General features: G+C 38.3%; 1 protein-coding gene across 2 annotated transcripts; it reads left to right on the top strand.

The window, feature by feature from the left end:
- Positions 1-4,675: 4,675 nt before the first annotated feature.
- On the top strand, positions 4,676-21,048 carry LOC146494163 (scavenger receptor cysteine-rich domain-containing protein DMBT1-like). Of its 2 annotated transcripts, XM_085145962.1 has the most exons (13): positions 4,676-4,872; positions 10,044-10,121; positions 11,054-11,488; positions 11,796-12,116; positions 12,411-12,746; positions 13,678-14,097; positions 14,415-14,735; positions 15,665-16,084; positions 16,379-16,714; positions 17,579-17,992; positions 18,804-18,917; positions 19,310-19,353; positions 19,498-21,048. In XM_085145962.1, the coding sequence occupies exons 1-13, from the start codon at positions 4,833-4,835 to the stop codon at positions 19,558-19,560; spliced, it is 3,342 nt and encodes a 1,113-aa protein (XP_085002088.1). In that variant the 5' UTR covers positions 4,676-4,832; the 3' UTR covers positions 19,561-21,048. The 2 variants fall into 2 exon arrangements, with proteins under 2 accessions (XP_085002088.1, XP_085002089.1); XM_085145963.1 differs by lacking the exon at positions 14,415-14,735.
- The last annotated feature ends 1,494 nt before the right edge of the window (positions 21,049-22,542 follow it).

The following is a 22,542-nucleotide window of genomic DNA, read 5'->3' as shown; positions in this document are numbered from 1 at the left end:
GGTCTGTAGTTCTTCTAAATCAGAGGATTTTCTATGAACTTTAGTGTTGTTTTTCTGGTGAAAAAGGAACTGGTTAATCGAATTCAGACATGCAGTCAAGCATCAGGCCACGTCTTGTCTGAGCCACATTTGTCAACACTGCATTACCACACTGACTCTAAAGAGGAAGACTAAGTGATGATCGGTGGAAACTGAACTGTATGGGAGAGTCTGGTGTTGTTTAAGACACGTTCAGTATGTACAACCTACTGGACTCTAATGTTCCTTTAACTGAAAAGTATCATTCAGGTTGCCTGACTAAAACCTGTGAAAGATCTTTTAGTGCCTTATGTTGGCTCCATAGATGGTTCAGAAGGATCTGAGCCTTCACCTGACACATGTGAAGTACCTGATTCTAGAAACCGATCCCCGTTTCCTGAAAATACATATTTTTTTAGCATGTAAAAATTATACCTGACCCAATACCTCAATGAATAATAATTCAGCCATTTAAAAAGAGGAATCTAACGTAAGAACAAACTCAGACCTTCTCAAAAGTCTAAACTGTTTTTCTTTTTCATGCACCTGCAGCGGCCATGTTGCAATACTTGCTTCTAGAATGATTTTGACTACTGCTGGGTCCCATGGCAAAGCATGACATGATGATGAAAAAGTAATACATGTGAAAAGTAACAAAGTACAGATACTTCATCAGTTCCCACAGTAACAGGTATCTTTTGCAAAGTATTTATTTTTCTAACAACTTTTACTCTTGACATTGTTAACAAAACTCTGTACTTTCTACTCCTTACATTTTCAAACAGACTTGTTACTTTAGGTTCAGTGGTATCATTAATAGCTTTTATAGTGGGAAGGCTTGGCACAACACTGCAACGAGTGCAGATCTCCATAACTTGTAGCAGCTGTAGTTCTGCATGCAGCTATAGAAGAATAGTGAGCATAAAGGAAGTAATATTTTTTAACTGTTGGATATTTTCAAATACAACATAGCTCAACAAACATCAGCAAACACATCAACTGTTTGTGTGCATTTGTTGCACAGTGTGTTGCTTGCTAGAGGTATAGCTACTGTATTTCACAGGGGAGATAATTGATTACCAGATAACTTTAGTCAGAGATAAAGATGCAAGAAAGGCAGGCGAGGAAGAAGAGCGGTTATATTTAAACATAAGTGCTGCTCAGTGAGACTTGATGAATTGCATATTTAGTTGCATGAAAATGCTAATTTTGTGCAGGGTAAAGAGGTCAGCTTACAGTACTGTGGTGAATTCACAGTAAAAGAGGATTGTATTGGACTGGTGCACAGTGGCTGTGCTGCTCATGGTCAGTGTTTTGTTACATCAAGTGTAGCAGAGATGAATTTGCATGTAAGCAGATGATGCCTATTCACTGAGTTCAATCTTTATAAAGACAATACATATTATACTGTTAGTGTAGGAAATGGAATTTAGCTCAGATACCTGTGAAAACATTGCTGACATTTTGTTGAATTCAGTTGTTAAAAACTTTGTACACAAAATAAATCTATGGGAGTTCACATTACAAATTAATTTGAGTTGTGATTCTTTTCTCCAAGCTGAGCCACATCATCCGATCATAGCATTGATTTCGAGTTTGCCTATTCAGGTTGTTCATTTTCTCTTGTCCAACAGAGTAGGCAATGTTTCTTCTTCCCCTGAAACACTTGTAATAATAACTATCATCACATTATCATTATACGAATTATCATCTGGCTTTTTTGTCTCTTTAAGTTCCTTGCAGGCTTTAGTGCCTTTCAGATTTCCATTTGTTTTTATTTTTTACTTTTTTCCCACACAATGCTTTCATCAATATTTGTTTCAGTTATAACAAATAAATAAATAAAAAATCAATAATAAAAGAGCACACTACACATTTCAAAGTCAAGTACTGAGTAGTCAAGAGCAGATACAAATACTGTAGTTGTTTAAACTGAAAACAAAAACAAAAAAGTTATAAGAATTCATTAATGGTGCTATTGTGTCTCTGTTTCTGTGTAAATCAGCGCCCCTCTGAGCCTGGCTGCTCTGGTCAGCTTGAAATCCAGTAATTTTTTCACTGGTGCATAAAAGTGTAATGCCTTAATACCTAGTGCAGGGGTGTCTAACTCCAGGCCAAGGGCCGGTGTCCTGCAGGTTTTAGATCGCACCCCGGTCAACACACACTGAATCAAATGATTAGTCCAGGCTTCTGGAGAACTTCAAGACATGTTGAGGAGGTCATTTAGCCACTCAAATCAGCCGTGTTGGATCAAAGACACATCTAAAACCTGCAGGAGACTGGCCCTTGAGGCCTGGAGCCGAACACCTCTGGCGCTAGTGTGTCATATTTGATACGTGTTTTTGTCAGTTTTTCAGACTTCAGCATCATCAGTGGGATCCCCTCCCCTCCAAAAAAAATAAAAAAATTAAGTAAATTGCACAATACAGTTTGTAAGCACCTTGATTTAGTGGGCTAAATATGCACATTCAGCCCGTCCTCACCCACAGCAAGGCACATATCTACCTGCTACTTCACACATAATATTATGCAAAATGAATTACAGAGGAAGAAGAGAGAGAATAAAAATATGTTTAGTATCTTTCATCTCATTGCATTAGTTTTATTGTTGCTGTTCACACTTATCAACTTTGATTCGATCAAAAAAACAGATCAGCTAAATTTACCATGCAATACACACAGCAGTAGTCAAAGTTCATCTATTCCATAGATGAAAGTAAAAAGTGGAAGTGAAAGTGTTTAATAGTTGCACAGTATGAATGTGAAATGTGATAATGTTGCTCTGTGTATTATGAATGTGTAAAACGGCAATTATTTACAAACACAGTCAAAGTCTCTCACTGTCCTGATGACAGCTTTTGCTGATCATGTTAACCATTATTATTGCCAGAAATAGTACCCGCATCAGTATGTGTCCTCAATAGAGTGATCAGTGGGCTCAAATGTGGATAAATTTCTTATGAGAAATGGCAAACAACATTTCTCTAGAAACTTGTAAAACCAACAGCATGTATGCTCTCTATATAGTTCGATCACATTCAAAACTCAATTTTTGTTAATGACAACTGTGTCATCAGGTTTCTACAACATCTCACTGCTACCGTATTTTCCGCACTATAAGGCGCACTTAAATCCTGTGATTTTAATTTTCAACAGTGTATCTTATAATCCAGTGTGCATAATGTATGAATTCTGGTTGTGCTTACTGACCTCAAACCAATTTTATTTGGTACAACGGCGCTCAAAAATCTGTCAAAAAATTATTTAGTACAGCTTTTTTAAGCTACGAAGCCACACTGCTTGATGGATGATAGTAGCTTGTAAATTTGTTGGAAACACATTTATGAGAGATGTACTTTGCTAGGCTCACATTACCAAAATGATGTAGAATGTAAAGTTTTTAACATAACATGTGTCATGGTCCTGGGTATTTGACCCAGTATTTTGTATTTCTTCTTTATCTTTAATTGTATTCCCATTTGATTCTTAGTTTATTTGCTGTTTAGTGTTCACCTTGATGTATTTCCTTTCTATTTATTTCCCAGTTACAGGCGATGGTTTTGATGCGCTAAGTTAAGTCTTTAGGTTTTTATTAATTATAGTTTTCTACTTCTCTCTAGGGTCTCTTGTTCTTTTTCTAGACTTTGTCTCATATTCAACCTTCCGATTATGTTATTTTCTGTTTTATCTATGATATAAATACACCAGGTTAATGAGACAAAGGACAACAGGTGGAACACAGTGGGAACTAACTTAGGGTGACCATATTTTGATTTGCAAAAAAAGAGGACACTTGGCCATAGTTTGATGCTCTAAGTTTAGTCTTTAGGTTTAATCATTATAGTTATCTACTTTGACTTTCTACTCTCAGGTTCCCTTGTTCTTTTTCTAGACTTCATCTCATATTCAAGCTTCCCATTATGTTATTTCCTGTTTTATTATGATATAAATATACACAGGATAACTAGAGGAAGGAAAACAGGTGGAAACACAGTTGGAACTAGCTACTCACTAAAGATACAGAGGAAGCATAACTGAAAACAGTGATCACAGGAAGAGAGACTATCAAAATAAACAGGAAGTAACAGACTGAGAGTCAGACTAAGACTTGTGGGCTTGACTGTGAGACTGCAGAGAAACAGACACTGAGTTGTGACAGACCAGAAAGAGAGGAAGGACACACCAAACACGGAGACAAGATATTGAAAGCAGATTTACTGACTTGGTCATTGGTTCAGAAGCAGTCTCTAAGACTCATAATTTGAAGTCAGTAGGTGGCCGCAGCTTGTTTTCTTGGCACACGTTATGTATTTGATAACTAATGAGTCAAGGTTTTAATGCTCGGCCTGAGAGCTCTTCCTGATCCTGTGCATCCCTTTATGTCCTCAGCTTTGAATCTTTGAATTCGACATTGGTGCAAAACTTCTCTCTGTGTGCCTGTCTACAGCTTGGTATATCTTTTAATCACTGCTGTTTTGGACAGAAAATGGACAGGAAGTGTTTTCACTGTTTGACATGTTGAAACTACAGTACTGCAAGATGATAAATTAATATTTTGCAATTCAATAAAACACAAACAGTCTGTTTTCAGTAGAGAGTAGATGAAGAAAAAAAAGAATATTTATGTTTTGAGGGATAACTTGTAAAGATATAACTTGAATTCATACACAGTTATTCTTTGACTGTGCAGTTGGTAAACCGTTAAGCAGAGGGGAGGAGTCAGGAGGAGGGGACATAAGAACAAGAGAAGTAAGAAGTTCCTGGTTTGCAAGTATAAAAGAAAAGAAGCAACATTAACCCATCAGTGACTCAAGATGAAAGTCTATCACATTTTGATCTGCTTCATCCTCCTAAGTGAGTAAATTCTCATCTCTAATATTCAGTGTTACTTGTCTTTCTTTTCTTTTCTTTTCTCATGAATTAATCCTTAAACTTTGTTCATTTTAAACACTAACTGCTTCAGCAGTTCAGGTATTCAGCCTTTCTTCATTTTATTTATTCGGCGTTGAAAATAGGTCAGCAGTGAACCACGACATACACCACTTCCAAGTACATTAAAAGTAAAAGATAACTTAAAGTTCATATCATTTCTTTTAGCACAACTGCTATGTGCTAGTCATGGTGTGTTCTTTCATCCCTGTTTCATCCCCAGAAATTCTTTTTCAGATTGCTGTTGTTTTTCCTCCAGTATAAAAAGATAAACTCAGAACAATTTACACTGCTCAAAATTTTTTTAATTAGAGTATAGCATCAAGTTAATTAAACCTCTGGCTTATTAATCTGTTTAGTTAAGTAGCAGCGGGGTATATTAATCAGTTTAAGCTGCTTTGACTTCTTCTATCTGCTGGTGCTACATACACTCAAAAAAATGAAATTGGGTGGTTGTTCAATTTACAAAATTCAAACTTGTAATGTGAACAAAATAATTTCATGTTTCTGTGGCGAACGTAATTAAATCATGTAGGATCTGCATGAAATCCAGCAACTTAATTTATTCTTGTTGAGATGACAGGATACAATCTAGTAAGAGTGGTTAGTTGCCTGGATTCACAAAATTCACAAGATCACACAAGAGTTCAAACCACAGGAAAATCACTGGGGTTAGAAGAGACAGACAACCATACATACACTATGTATATGCCTCAGCTATTTATTGTGGTTTTTAAAAATTCTATATAAAGCCTTGTAATCATAGTTTTCCCTATTTTTTTGAAGTCTAGATTGACAGCTCGGTGGCACAGTGGTTAGCACTGTTGCCTCGCAGCAAGAAGGTCTTGGGTTCAAATCTGCAATCTGGCCAAGTTTGCAGTGGGTTCTCTCTGGGTACTCTGGTTTCCTGCCACAGTTAAAGTCATGCAGTAATTAGGGTTAAGTTAATTGGTGTTTCTAAAATATCTGTGAACATGAGGGCAAATGGTTGTCTGTCTCTCTGTGATAGACTGGTGACCTGTCCAGTATTCTGACTCCCACCCTATCACATCTGGGATAGGTCCCAGCCTCACTGCAACCCTGGTAAAGATAAGAGGATGGATGGAGTGCAAGTTATTATAAATCCATTAACATTTTATGTTAACCAGACTCTAGACTTTGTTGAACACTCCAAAAATAATAACTCATTAAATGAACTTAAAATAAATGCATTAATAAATGGATTTCTATTACGAATAAGCATGTTTTGTTGCACTAACGTAATTTGCATGGGTTGGATCAAATCAATTAAATTAAGTTGGACACAACTGTAGTAAAACAGTTGATTCATCATTAATTAATCAAGTTAGTCTAACTCAAGTACATTAAGTTGGAATAACAGAATTGCATAATGCTAAAATAAAGCAATTTAATTATGTGGAAATTCTTTCCATGATTTTTTTATGTTCATTCAAAGAGTTATTTTTTTGAGTGTACCATGCAGGGGTCTGTCCTTTCATGATGGTTCTTCTCCTTGTGCCTCTTCTTTCTTGTGTTTCTGCTGCCTGAGGTACAGTGTTGGGGAGTAACGGAATACATGTACTGCCGTTATGTATTTAAAATACAAAATATGAGTAACTGTATTCCGTTACAGTTACCATTTAGAAGGGTGGTATTCAGAATACAGTTACTTTGTTGTAATAAATGGATTACATGGTGGTCTTTTCCTGTTTCATATATTAGGCTATGCCCTCTCTATTTTTGGTAACTCCACATTGTTGGAAACCCAAACCAAACACGCATTAAGAGGCTCTAAGGCCTGTGTCTCAATCTGACGGCCCATGTCACCCCTACTTGCGGCCCGCATAATGACGTGAAGAAATATTTTTAAAAGTTATTCAAAAAATGATTTAATATGAAGGCAATAGGCAGAGTGTTACAGGCGAGGATAACAGACGATCTGACAAAGAACAGTTAGAGACAAAGGACTTAAATATACACATGACGTGATCAGGGGAAGTGGAGACACATGAGGAAACAGCTAAGTAGGATGAACATAATAATGCACAGGAAATGTAAACTAAAACATAAAGACATGAAAACTGGACTTTCAAAATAAACAGGAAACCATGACAAGACGCAGGCTTACACAAACTTGACAACATTAACCAGGCAGGCAAGAAACATAACCAATAACACCTAATAAACAGCAAGGGGAACTTTAACACAGGAGAAGATGACACAAAGAAATTAAGAAGCAAAAGACTAACAGCAACCTAGAAATTAACTGGATGAGTTAAGCTGAAACTAGAACACAAATGAATACAAAATGACACATTAACAACTCACATACTGGGTCACACGACCCAGTACCATGACATTAGTTAGTATTGATATGGCGAATAACCTTAAGTAATAGTAATAAATCACACTGCAATAATACATTTGTGTAATTGTAAAAAGCATGATAATATATGAACTAATCCAAAGTATTCAGAATACGTTACTCTCATTGAGTAACGTATTGGAATACGTTACAAAATACATTTTGGGGCATGTATTCTGTAATCTGTAGTGGAATACATTTTAAAAGTAACCTTCCCAACACTGCTGAGGTATTCACTAAGCACAAGGTTGGTTATGGCCATCTTCCTGATGTACTCGTGGATATTTGTTGTCTTATCCTGAACAGCGGTTCTGACACTCACCAGTCGTTGGCCTCCTTCCTTCCGTCTTGGGGTGAAACCCTCCATCCATGATCTAGAACCTTTCTTATCTTGATGTCAGTGGCTTCTATCTCCTCCTTTGGCCAGCTTATTATCCTAGCAGGGTATGTGATCACGGGCAGGATATAGGTATTGATTGCCGAAATCTTGTTCTTTCTATTACAGCTGACTTCTCAGGACTTGCCTGACCCTCTGCAGGTTTTTGGTGGTTGCAGCTTACCTGCGGCCTCTTTGTGGTTTCTATTTTCCTGTGGGGATTCCTAGATACTTGTTGCCAATGTTACCATCTAGTAGTACAATCCCCTCAGTTCTGACTACCTTACAACTACACTTCTCCAATCCGAATTGCATTCCAATGCCGTTGCTGTGTATCCTGGTGGTGCTCTGTCTACCAGTAGCTGGCGCTTTGCTCCTCTGGTATTCTTCCCAATTCCTTTATGTGTCTTTTTGAGGAATGTGCCTGTTCATCTTAGCCACTGTGATGCCTGACAGGAGCTTCCATCTGGTACTGAGGCAGGTTCTGGCGGACCCTTGGGGATCAAGACTGTCAGGCCTTCAATTAGCATTCTTGGTGTCTCTTATTAACTAGCAGCTGGTTCATTTGTACTGCGAGACGCTCATGGAGTGCAAGCAGATTCTTCAGCCAGTAATTGTGAATCATGTCGAGGCCTGGTGATGTCCAATTCTTCATCTGGAGACACTTTCTTGGATGTCTGCCAATGTGATGGTTACTGGACCATGCTCGGGTCCAGTAATGGCAGTGTTCATGAGCTTTGCAGTTATGTGTTGTGCGCTTATCACATATGCACCTCCAGTATTGCTATGTCTCCAGCCTTGGTGGTGTTGTTCTTATATTCCCATGCCACTACGACTACACCTTGGATGGTTCTGTGGAGAACAACTGGTTTGTTCTCCTGCCTTCTGTTTGTCTGGTATACCTCTTTGCTCGGCAGTTTCACAGCTTGCTGTACTTGTTAGGCACCTTCTTCATTCTACCTTTCTGTAGTCTAGTCTCTTTCTCCATGGAGGGTACTGCTCCTTGTGGCTGATCACTCACTGATCACTGCTGCTTTGGTCAACTGGTTAGTCTCGGTAATTGTGGCAGCGCTGCATTCACATCATCTAGTACAGCGGTCCCCAACATTTTTTGCGCCACGGACCGGTTTGTGCCCGACAATATATTTTCACGGACCGGCCTTTAATGTGTCGTGGATAAATACAAAAAAATAAAACTAGTACCGGTACCGAAAAAAATAAGATTTATTCATAACACACGTGAAAAGACCCAGGAAAACCGAGTTAACAATAAAAACGATAACAAAATAACGCTGAAAACCGATAAAAACCCTGAAAACCCTACATTTCACACATGAGCCTCAACTCTCGCGGCCCGGTACCAAACTACTCACGGACCGGTACCAGTCCGAGGCCCGGGGGTTGGGGACCGCTGAGCTAGTAGATCTTCAGAGGGTACTTCACGTAGCCTTGGTAATAGGCTACGGAGGGTCCAGGTTTCAAGTTTTGCCATGATGCCATCTTTCAGGTCAGTTCCTCTCACAATGCGTTGTCTTCCATCGCACTTGGGGCTTGGTACCCAAACTCAGGTGGGGGTGATGATGATATCTCCTCCCCCACCTGTCGTCCTGGTGCCGCTTGCCGTAACATTGTGTTGTACCTCATCAATCTCTAGCCATGAGAGCAGTACCTTCTTCCGAATTTTAGAACACTGAGCTACTAGTTGTTTCACCATCAATCTGGATACTGGGTATGGAAGATTCCATAGGTCCCTTGTCCTATTCATGTAACCCCTTCTGCTGGGGTTACTTGCGCAGTAGCATTCCAACAGCGCCCAATTTTCATCTCTTGCGCACTTATACCATCTTCTTCTAGTAGCCCACTTCTCATCAGTGTGTCCTGGTTACTCTGTCTCTCGCTCATTCTTGGTTAGCATGCGGGGGTCTAGCCTAGGGACGCTTACAGGATACAGTAACCCACGACTCCCATTCCAAAGGCATGTAGTCTTACCACTACACTATCCAGCTGCAACACAACAAAAATAAATAAATAAATACCCAAGTTCAAATGTTTAAACAAGTTTAAAAGCCTAATTGTGTACAAAGTGTACAAAAAGCTGAAGAAGATGTCATCACAAACAAACTCAAATCCTAATTTGTTCTTCACAACCTTTTAACATAATCTTTATCAGTAGATGGTTTGTGTAGGGAAGGATCACAAAGTTTTGATTTTTGCAAATTCAAATAATTAAGTGAAAATATAGCAACTTTATCACAATAAAATAAAGTAAATATTCAATTAAAGTATAAATATTATATTTTAATGTAGTATTTAACAGGACAATAGTAACTACTGATTGCTTATCTTTTTTAACAGATCTTCAGGATGGAATCACTTGTCTTGCCAATCCAGAAACTCCCAACCATACAGAAGTGGAAGGACAAAACACCACAGGTGGATGTTGGGCTGTAGCACAGAACTCAGGGCCCAATATACAAGCATTCCCTGAGTGCCCATTCCTTTCTTTTATTGATATCTTTTATGCATCTTCTGCTTTTGGGGGAATGGGGAAAATTCACTTCCTCTTGTTCTTGTTCATTATTATTATTATTATTATTATTATTATTATTATTATTATTATTATTATTATTATTATTATTATATTTTGGCTGAATTTTAGCCATTTTCTGGTACTTTACTTTTACAGATTTCTACTTGAGATTTTATAAAATGATCTGTGGTCAGTTCAACACCTTGGAAAATTTAAATTGTTCATCTTACGATTTTTTATTTTTTTTATTTTTTTTGGTATTTTTGCCAGAAAACCTTGGAATCTATGTTGTTAAATCTGTCCCAGGCTTTACACACTCTTGTACTCCAAATTGCCACCAATGCACCATCATAATGTGAAAGTGCGTGATAGTCAGAAATGTGCTTAAAGCAAAGAATAAAAGTGAGATGTATAAACTCAAACAGGTGTGGATCCTATGCTCCAGTATTTTGCAAAATGTGCAGTCCTTGGAAAGGCAATTGCTGCAATTGCTATTTTGGTGATATTCGGTGCGTAATTTAATAATTCATACAACCAATATCATGCTTGCAAGAGGCAAAGCATGACATAAACCCTGTGGACCAGAGTGTCTATTACTGCGTAATACTGGTCAAACCTGCTATGGAAACTATTTCATCTACAACCTTGTGTAGCCTGTCATATGAAAGCATGCATACTGTGTTGGAAATGCAACATTTTTCATGTGGGTGCGCTGAAGCAAATCACTTATTTTTGTTATGTTGTTCTTAAAATAAACTGTTTATAAAAAATATGGTTCAAGCATCATTGCTGCACTACTATTTTTCATTTGTATTTCTTTTTCAATGTCAAACAGAAGTGAACTCAACAGATCTGGGCTTTGGTTTATCCACAACTACTTCAAGACCGCAGACCTCTCCATCCGTTCCAGTTAATGTCACCGGTTCAACAGCAGTGGACAACAGCACAGGAGTTGAGGGGGAGGTCCGCCTGGTAAATAGGGGTTACGGCTCCTGCTCTGGCAGGGTGGAGATCTTCCACAGTGGCCAGTGGGGGACAGTGTGTGATGATTCTTGGGGCCGGGAGGATGCTCAGGTGGTATGTAGGCAGCTGGGCTGTGGTAGGATCCTGTCCATACCAACTAATGCAATAATTGGACAAGGCACAGGGCCCATCTGGATGGATGATGTGCATTGCACAGGGAGGGAATCCAAGCTTTCTGAGTGTCCACACTCAGGGTTAGGATCTCACAACTGTCGCCACAGTGAAGACACTGGTGTCATCTGTCAAGGTAAATTTGAGAAGGTGGCAAGCCTGAGGTTCCACCTGTTTGACTGTATGTCCCTGATATAATTTCAACTGGTCACTGGTTTTCAGTGACCAACTATTATACAATTATTTTTACTTTACACTACAATATTTTACCTACAGGTTCTTTGACATTGAATACTACCATTTTGTTAAACATTCAAGTGGAAGGAAAGTATAGTTTAAACTGGGTAGTTTGCAGTGTTGATCTACAGTATACAGTGACTTATCACAAAAATTATTATTGAGTCCCGGATTTTATATTTTGTATGTATTTCTTTTTAACACAGAAATTCAAGAAAATGTTCGCTTGGTTAATGGAGGAAATGGCTCCTGCTCTGGCAGGGTGGAGATCTTCCACAGTGGCCAGTGGGGGACAGTGTGTGATGATTCTTGGGGCCTGGAGGATGCTCAGGTGGTATGTAGGCAGCTGGGCTGTGGTAGGGTCCTCTCCATGCCAACTAATACACAATTTGGACAAGGCACAGGGCCCATCTGGATGGATGAGGTTGGATGCACAGGAGGGGAAATCAACCTATTCGAGTGTCGACACTCAGGGTTAGGATCTCATGACTGCAGCCACAAAGAAGATGCCGGTGTCATCTGTGAAGGTAAATTTGAGAAGTAGGATTCACTTAGGTGTCCACCTGTTGGACCGTTTGTCCCCGATAAAATTTTAAGTGAGAGGTTTTCAGTGACCAACTATTACACATTTATATTCACTTTATACTAAAATATTTTACCTACAGGCTCTTTGACATTGAATGCTTCAATTTTGTTAAACATTTAAAGTTGAAGGAATGCGGAGTTTAAATTGGTTAATTTGCAATGTTAATCTGCAGTTTATAGTGACTCATTCTAAAATTATCATTGTATTCTTGCATTTCTTTATTTTTTGTATGTAGTCCCTTTTATCACAGAAACTCAAGTGAATGTTCGCTTGGTTAATGGAGGACATGGCTCCTGCTCTGGCAGGGTGGAGATCCTCCACAGAGGCCAGTGGGGGACAGTGTGTGATGATTCTTGGGGCCTGGAGGATGCTCACGTGGTATGTAAGCAGCTGGGCTGTGGTAGGGTCCTCTCAGCACCAACTAATGCAAAATTTGGACAAGGCACAGGGAGCATATGGCTGGATAATGTGCATTGCACAGGCTGGGAATCCAACCTGTTTGAGTGTCGACACTCAGGGTTAGGATCTCATGACTGCAGCCACAATGAAGATGCCGGTGTCATCTGTCAAGGTAAATTTGAGAAGGTGGCATCACTGAGGTTACGTTTTTTTACTCTGTGTCTATGCTGTAAAGTTTATTATACAATAATAGAAATATTATGTTTTATTTACATTAAACTCTGCTACCCATAGGTTTTGTTATATTAAATATTTTGTCATTAAATATCAATATTTATTAATCGTTAGAGCGCCACCTAGATGTAAGAGAACATATCATGTTATATACTTTAGCATACTCCTCCTCAGAAGCTGACTACATCCATCTCAAATGTGGTCAGAAAAATTACCTTGATTTCCTCTGAATGCAAAAAATAAGGGTTTTTATATAATGATGTCCTCTGGTGGCAGATAATTCACCATGAAAACATGAAGCTATTTTTAAGGAAGAAGGAATATTCATAAAACTTGGTTGAAACGTCCACGATTCTGTTGGTTCTCCTGAAATATTTCATTGAAACAATCCAATCACTGCATTTTAGTTATAGTCATGAAATTCAGAGGCCTCATTGATTATTGAAAACCAAAAACAAAAATTTGTATAATAACGTAGACTCAAGAGGATGTACGCCATTATTAATTTAAGTTGATATTACACTGGTGGTTCCATTACTGCCTCTTTCATTACCAAATTCCCACTGAATATTTAATAAGATTAAGATAATCTTTAAATCGTTTCATCTACAGACTTTTTATTTGAGTTATTGCTGTGAGGGTTTCTCTGTGAAAGTACAACAAATGTCCTTGTGTTTTACCATAGCACATAAAACTGTTGAAACTCAAATGTGTAATCTCAGTGTTGTCTTCAAATTGATTCATTTTAAATTTGAATACACACTAACAAATTAATTTTAAAAAATATTGTTCTTAAACTGTTTTTAACAACATTCCTTCAGCACAGCTGCACTATTATTACTTATTTGTATTTTTTTAATTGTAAACAGATCCTAGATTTCCTTATTCCACACCTGCTTCAAGAACACAGACCTCTCCAGCTTTTCGGGTTAATGTCACTGGTTCAACAGCAGGGGACAACAGCTCAGCAGTTGAGGGGGCGGTCCGCCTGGTAAATAGGGGTTATGGCTCCTGCACTGGCAGGGTGGAGATCTTCCACAGTGGCCAGTGGGGGACAGTGTGTGATGATTCTTGGGGCCGGGAGGATGCTCAGGTGGTATGTAGGCAGCTGGGCTGTGGTAGGGTCCTCTCCATGCCAACTAATGCACCATTTGGACAAGGCACAGGGCCTATCTGGATGGATGATGTGCATTGCACAGGCTGGGAATCAAACCTATTCGAGTGTCGCCACTCAGGGTTTGGATCTCACGACTGCAGCCACACTGAAGATGCCGGTGTCATCTGTGAAGGTAAATTTGAGAAGTAGGATTCACTTAGGTGTCCACCTGTTGGACCTTTTGTCCCTGATAACATTTTAAGTGAGAGGTTTTAAGCCACAAACAATTACTGTAAAAAAAATAGTGTTTTGTTGACACTAAATTTTGTTACCTACAGGCTCTTTGACATTAAATGCTTCCATTCTGTTAAACATTTAAAGTTGAAGGAAAGCGTTGGTTAAACTGGGTAGATTGCAATGTTGATCTGCAGTTTACAGTGAATCATCCCAAAAATAATTATTGAGTCCTTGCATTTCTTTATTTTTTGTATGTATTTCTTTTTAAAACAGAAACTCAAGAAAATGTTCGCTTGGTTAATGGAGGACATGGCTCCTGCTCTGGCAGGGTGGAGATCCTCCACAGTGGCCAGTGGGGAACAGTGTGTGATGATTCTTGGGGCCTGGAGGATGCTCAGGTGGTATGTAGGCAGCTGGGCTGTGGTAGGGTCCTCTCAGCACCAACTAATGCACGATTTGGACAAGGCACAGGGCCCATCTGGATGGATGAGGTTCGATGCACAGGCTGGGAATCCAACCTGTTTGAGTGTCGACACTCAGGGTTTGGATCTCACAACTGTGGCCACAGTGAAGACGCCGGTGTCATCTGTCAAGGTAAATTTGAGAAGGTGGCATCACTGAGGTTACATTTTTTTACTTTGTGTCTATGCTGCCAGGTTTATTATACAATAATAGAAATATTATGTTTTATTTACTTCAAACTGTACTACCCACATGTGTTGTTATATTAAATATTTTGTCATTAAACATCAATATTTATTAATCGTTAGAGCACCACCTAGATGTAAGAGAACATATCATGTTATATACTTTAGCATACTCCTCCTCAGAAGCTGACTACATCCATCTCAAATGTGGTCAGAAAAATTACCTTGATTTCCTCTGAATGCAAAAAATAAGGGTTTTTATATAATGATGTCCTCTGGTGGCAGACAATTCACCATGAAACATGAAGCTATTTTTAAGGAAGAAGGAATATTCATAAAACTTGGTTGAAACGTCCACGATTCTGTTGGTTCTCCTGAAATATTTCATTGAAACAACCCAATCACTGCATTTTAGTCATGAAATTTAGATGCATCATTTATTATTGAAAAACCAAAACAAATACTTCTTTGGCAATAACCAAGGCCCAGCAGGACGTCCACCTATTAATTTAAGTTGATATTATACTGATGTTTCCATTATTGTCTCTTCAATTAATAAATTCCTGCAGAACATTTCAAAAGATCAAGATAATCTTTTATTTGTTTCATTTACAGACTTTATATTTGAGTTTTTGCTGGGAGGGTTTCTCTGTGAAAGTACAGCAAATGTCTTTCTTTCGCAATACCACATAAAACTGTTAAAACTCAAAAGTGTAATGTCAAATTTGTCTCTGAATTGATACATTTTAAATATGAATACACGCTAACAAATTAATTAAAAAAAATCTTGTTTTCAAACTGTTTTTAACGAAATTGGTTCAGCACAGCTGCACTGTTATTATTATTTATGTGTGTTTCTTTGTTAATTGCAAACAGATCCTAGATTTCCTTATTCCACACCTGCTTCAAGAACACAGACCACTCCAGCTTTTCGGGTTAATGTCACTGGTTCAACAGCAGGGGACAACAGCACAGCAGTTGAGGGGGCGGTCCGCCTGATAAATAGCAATTACAGCTCCTGCTCTGGCAGGGTGGAGATCTTCCACAAAGGCCAGTGGGGGACAGTGTGTGATGATTCTTGGGGCCTGGAGCATGCTCAGGTGGTATGTAGGCAGCTGGGCTGTGGTAAGGTCCTCTCTGCACCAACTAATGCACGATTTGGACAAGGCACAGGGCCCATCTGGATGGATGAGGTGGGATGCACAGGCCGGGAATCCAACCTGTTTGAGTGTCGCCACTCAGGGTTTGGAACTCACAACTGCGGCCACAATGAAGACGCCGGTGTCATCTGTGAAGGTAAATTTGAGAAGGTGGATGGACTCAAGTTTGTACCTGTTTGAATGTTTGTCCCCGATAAAATTTTAAGTGAGAGGTTTTCAGTGACCAACTATTACACATTTATATTCACTTTATACTAAAATATTTTACCTCCAGGCTTTTTGACATTGAATGCTTCAATTTTGTTAAACATTTAAAGTTGAAGGAATGTGGAGTTTAAATTGGGTAATTTGCAATGTTAATCTACAGTTTATAGTGGCTCATTCTAAAATTATCATTGTATTCTTGCATTTCTTTATTTTTTGTATGTAGTCCCTTTTATCACAAAAACTCAAGGGAATGTTCGCTTGGTTAATGGAGGACATGGCTCCTGCTCTGGCAGGGTGGAGATCCTCCACAGTGGCCAGTGGGGGACAGTGTGTGATGATTCTTGGGGCCAGGAGGATGCTCAGGTGGTATGTAGGCAGCTGGGCTGTGGTAGGGTCCTCTCAGCACCAACTAATGCACGATTTGGACAAGGCATAGGGCGCATATGGATGGATGAGGTTCGATGCACAGGCAGGGAATCCAACCTGTTTGAGTGTCGACACTCAGGGTTTGGATCTCACAACTGTGGCCACAGTGAAGACGCCGGTGTCATCTGTCAAGGTAAATTTGAGAAGGTGGCATCACTGAGGTTACATTTTTTTACTCTGTGTCTATGCTGCCAGGTTTATTATACAATAATAGAAATATTATGTTTTATTTACATTAAACTCTGCTACCCACAGGTTTTGTTATATTAAATATTTTGTCATTAAATATCAATATTTATTAATCGTTAGAGCACCACCTAGATGTAAGAGAACATATCATGTTATATACTTTAGCATACTCCTCCTCAGAAGCTGACTACATCCATCTCAAATGTGGTCAGAAAAATTACCTTGATTTCCTCTGAATGCAAAAATTTTGGGTTTTTATATAATGATGTCCTCTGGTGGCAGATAATTCACCATGAAACATGAAGCTATTTTTAAGGAAGAAGGAATATTTATAAAACTTGGTTGAAACGTCCACGATTCTGTTGGTTCTCCTGAAATATTTCATTGAAACAATCCAATCACTGCATTTTAGTTAAAGTCATGAAATTTAGATGCATCATTTATTACTGAAGAACAAAAAAAAAAAAATACTTCTTTGGCAATAACCAAGGCCCAACAGGACGTCCACCTATTAATTTAAGTTGATATTATACTGATGGTTCCATTGTTGTCTCTTCAATTAAGAAAATCCTGCAGAACATTTAATGAAATCAAGATAATCTTTCATTCGTTTCATCTACAGACTTTTTATTTGAGACTTTTTATTTGAGCAGTACAGCAAATGTCTTTACTTTGCAATACCACATAAAACTGTTAAAACTCAAATGTGTAATGTCAAATTTGTTTTAATTTTTAAAATGTTGTTCTCAAACTGTTTCACAGCTGTACAATTATTATTTACTTGTATTTATTTGTTAATTGTAAACAGGATTTCCTTATTCCACACCTGCTTCAAGAACACAGCCCTCTCCAGCTTTTCAACTTAATGTCACTGGTTCAACAGCAGGGGACAACAGCACAGCAGTTGAGGGGGCGGTCCGCCTGGTAAATAGGGGTTACGACTCCTGCTCTGGCAGGGTGGAGATCTTCCATAGAGGCCAGTGGGGGACAGTGTGTGATGATTCCTGGGGCCTGGAGGATGCTCAGGTGGTATGTAGGCAGCTGGGCTGTGGTAGGGTCCTCTCCATGCCAACTAATACACAATTTGGACAAGGCACAGGGCCCATCTGGATGGATAATGTGGCATGCACGGGAAGAGAAGCCAACTTGCCTGAGTGCCACCACTCAGGGTTTGGATCTCACGACTGCAGCCACAAAGAAGATGCTGGTGTCATCTGTGAAGGTAAATTTGAGCAGCTGGAGAGTTTATTTTACCAATATGGAAATATTATGTTTGAGCTACATTAACCTCCTAAGACCCGAACTGTTCCACGGCATGCATTTTTAATTTCCGATGAATGCAAAAATAAAGAATTACCAGATTTTTATTGGGTTTTTTTCTTTACCTTATTTTTGTTTTTAAGAAAAGTAAGAGCCACATCTGAGGATACTCGTTTGAAATGTTGATAGAACAGTAGCAGTATAATGTCCTTGTTCGTGGATATGTAAATGGCCCTTGCAGAGCAAAATTGAGTGTTTTGGTCTAAATAACCCAAAAAGTGATGTTCGCATATGTGGACGCCAGGTCCTAGGAGGTTAAAGGGGTATCTACAAGTTTTATTGCATTAAATATTTTTTCTTTCACAGCCCTTTTGTTCCTGCTTCTTTTACTGTTGTCATTTATATAAATTAATCTTGAGATGAAATTTACATCTCAGCTGCGATTTACTCCTTTCAGGTTATTTTCAGCTCACTTTTCATTGAATCGTATCAGTTCCCCATCCCCAACATCAGTTTTAATGAGACTACTGAATTTAAGGTTATGGCTCTTTTCTCACTAAGGGAGTTTAGTCTGCAGAGTAGATTTCTTAAAAACAGTAATTAATTAAAATATTTCAAATGCTACATTTTAATATGTAGTTGCTCTTTAAAAGAAAACATCTCATATTCAAAATCTTTCTGCCATTTTCAAAATTTATATTGATGTTTTTTATATGTAATTTTAACCAATAACTTTTATAAGTGACGTTATTTAATTGTCCCATTTTATTCAGTCTCTCATACAGGTTTCTCTCCGCTTTTGGTTATTGTATCTGTGGTAGTGGCAGTTCTTCTGTTGCTTGTTGTTCTTTTGCTCATCTACAAAAAGACGTTCACGCGCTATCGTGGTGAGTTCTGATCCAGCCTTATATGCTTTTTTAAAGAAGTATTAATCAAAAGGATTTTATGTGGCTCCATACACAGTGGTTAACACAATTGTTCAGCAAGGGAAAGGTTACTACTTCAACTCCAGCCGGAGTCACAAATCATTCTTGGGATTGTGTCGGGAATGGCATCTAGTGTAAAAACCGACAAATTAAACATGTGCAGCTTCCTGTTGTTGTGGCCCCTTCTGAACAAGAGGTCAGACAAAAGTAGTATTTTTTTTAAATTAAGTATTCTCGTGGAATCGTTTGACTGCTAACCTGCCCCACTTCTTTTCCAACAGGATAAGATCAGACCTAACACCACAAAAATGAGCAAAGCTATAACATAACACGCCTTTGTCTCTTTTCTATAGGTTTCTCTAGGTATAGAAGAAACTCAACCCAAAGCCAAACTGAGGTGATTCATTTATATTTGTTTAATTTCACTGTCATTTGTAGGCTCTTTATGCTGCACTGTGAAGAAATAAACACATTTCACTGGTTCATAAAAAGTTCAGAATTCTGAATTTTGTTGTTTTTTGCTTGTTTGTTTTTTCCCCAGATTGCTCTGACTGAAAAATATTCTACAGTCTCCACACGTAGTCTCGACCAACTAGAGCGTTGATCCAGCCAGCAGGAACCAGGACCAAACCTACTGGACTCTACTGTCACACACACTAAATAGCAAATTCTCATACATTACTTGTGATGAATAGAAATGTGTTTGGGGGTTTCATGTCTTATCTAGAACCATGGTCAATTGTTCTGTAAGAACTAACCATGTCACTTCCCTTGCCTTTACTAGGCCAGACCAGTAACACTGACACTGGCCAGTCAGGCACATAAAACATACATAAAAGCAAGGATGAGTTGACTCAGAATCCATTTGTTAGGCTTGTCATTGTTATCCTCTCCACAGCATTAATAATGGCCATCAACAGTAGCCTGCGCAGAAACGAACATGGATGGATGGCTACGATAAGAGATACGAATAAACTTTATTGTCCCACATGTGAAATTTAATTTGTACAAATAGTGCTGTGCATAGAAGTATTCACACAATAAAGCCAGCGCCAAAATTCAATTAATAAATATGTTAATAATTCATTCATTCATTTCATTTCATTTATTTATTTATTTATTTATTTATTTATTTATTTCACACTTGGTCAACAGTTTCCACAGTTAGTTCTTTCAAACAAACCAACTACACTTTCTGTCAGTAAAGCACTGCAACCACGTGTGAAAAGGAGCAGGCAGGAGAATATATTCTTATTAAACCCTGCCCCCTATCTACAATCCAACTTATATTGCAAGTGGGCACCAAAAGTCAAGGAACAAACTAACATTAACACTTATTTCCAGTCCTAACTCAAACCAAACAACAATTTACAATCAGAATATACCACTCCACATAGTAACAAGGAGAAAAGATAAGTAAATAAAATAAATGAAACAAAAAATAATGGATCCTTATTCAATTAACTCCAATTTCATTCACATTCTCCATATTGAGTTATCGTTTTAGACATGTAACACTTTTTAAAACAATGTAAATTTATACAACCCTTTAAATTATAATGAAGAGAGTTCCACAGTTGTATACCCCTAACCGTTGGACTCATTCATCTTTGTGTTGTCCTAGCTAGCTGATGCTTAAAATAAAATTCATCAATGATAGTTTCCCATAATAAAACTCCAGGAAACATTTAAGTACAGGATGATGTGGCTCCAGAGCTTTCAAAGTGCACTGAGTCCTTATGTGCAAAAGATGCTGGGATTGATGAGAGCTTTTAGCAGTTTGTTTTACAGTCCCTGAGGGTAAAAACTCAAGCTCTGAAAAAACTGGATAACTGCATCATTAAAACTTTTAGGAGCCTGATAAACAACAATTTTGTAATATTTTGTTTGTTGAGACTAGTGCTCTTTGTTTCCTATCATTGTCATAGCACTTTTGACTTTACTGTAAGTAAGCCACACCAGGCTGATATCCCATATCTAATCAAACTTTCAAGCATTGTATTATAAAAAAAACCCCTCAGATCCCACTTCAAACATTTTGAGCCTGTGAAGAAAATTGAGTCCGAGCTTATTTCTCACTAAAAAAAATAAATCTACATGAACTTCCCATATACTCTTAGGGTGAAATATTATTTCTTTAGTTTTATCAGTGTTCAAAATAAAACGATGACGATGACACCACTGCTGATGCACAGTCATTTGCGTGCAGAAGACTTAAAATAGTTTTATCATCAGAGAATTTGACAGCCAACTATTAGTGCAGTTATCACTATAGTGATTAGCATGCATGGTGAAAAGGAGAGGGGAAAGTCACAAAAATTGAATCATTTATCTTGTTGTGACCTGCTAGTCAAGAGAGATAACAAACATTTGATAATTAAGGCACATTTAAGAGTTTTGGGCCTGCAGGTGTGGACGAACAATCAAATGCAGAACTAAAATCAACAAATAGAAACTGATCATAGGCTTTTGGATCTTCTCAATGCTTCCTTTATTAAATGAATGATATTTATCATAGCATCCTTAGCACTGCACCCCTCCCTGTTTACCAACTGATGCGGGTCTAGACTTGAAGATATCTTTGGTTTGATCATATTCAAAATAATTTTCTTAAGACACTTCATCACTACACATGTTAGTGCAACAGCCCTGAAGTCCTTGTTCTCAATAGGATGTGTTACAGACATGTTACATCTGATGTAAGAATGATTTTAGATATTCACCATAACTTGCAAACTATGTGACGTTTGGAAAAAAGGGCACTGTGCATCGGTTAATTTACCGAGCAGCGTTTCAATAAAGAAGCAGACATCGGTCACAAACATTTCTGAGAACCAACTGAAATGGCTTCAAATTAATTTTCACACTATCAGAATCACCAAATAAGTCTCTACTTTTTATTGATGCAATCTCTAACTTTTTTAGTGACATGTGGTTTAATATTTGGGAAATTAATAGCCTCTTTTTTTCAGGATTATATTGTTCTTACAACAATTTATATAGTCTGTTGTTGGATCTGTAGCCTCATCTAACACCATACTATAGAATTGTCACGGTCTGCGGAGACAGGCCGTGCGGTGGCGTGTGTGATGGACCCAGGTGCGTACACAAGTGAGTAGACGGGAGTGAACTTAACAGAAAGCGAGCCTTTATTATGGCTGAAGACAAAGTGTACTGACAAAGCAGGGATAGCGTGACTAAACTAGACTATAACTAAACTGGGAAAACTAATACAGTGACAAACTAAGAAGACTCAGAGACTATGATGATCACTGCAAAGACTGACCGTGAAAACATGGAGGTGAGAACACAGACGACGCGACACTGAACACAGCAAGACTGAGGACTAAATACACACATGAGGTGATCAGGGGAAGTGGAGACACATGAGGACACAGCTGAGAATGAAACATAATTACAGCACAGGGGAGAGTAAACCTAAATGCAGTGAACAAAGAACACCAGACTCTTTCAAAATAAAACAGGAAACCCAGAGACGTGAAGATAAATCATGACATGAACTTAACATAACCACACAGACATGAAACATGACAGGTAGACGCACGAATCAGGGAGACTGAGTACA

The sequence above is a fragment of the Neolamprologus multifasciatus genome, chromosome 20 (genome assembly GCF_963576455.1).
Source record: "Neolamprologus multifasciatus chromosome 20, fNeoMul1.2, whole genome shotgun sequence".
In the NCBI taxonomy this organism is placed as follows: Eukaryota; Metazoa; Chordata; class Actinopteri; order Cichliformes; family Cichlidae; genus Neolamprologus; species Neolamprologus multifasciatus.
The sequence above is the reverse complement of the archived record's forward strand: the minus strand, read 5'-3'. Positions and strand labels throughout refer to the sequence as shown.

Bases quoted from the DNA above. Each gene is read 5' to 3' on its own strand.
- LOC146494163 (XM_085145962.1), top strand. From the start codon at position 4,833: ATGAAAGTCTATCACATTTTGATCTGCTTCATCCTCCTAA. The intron at 12,117-12,410 runs GTAAATTTGAGA...TTTTGTATGTAG, and splicing joins TGCCGGTGTCATCTGTGAAG to TCCCTTTTATCACAGAAACT. The intron at 14,736-15,664 runs GTAAATTTGAGA...AATTGCAAACAG, and splicing joins CGCCGGTGTCATCTGTCAAG to ATCCTAGATTTCCTTATTCC.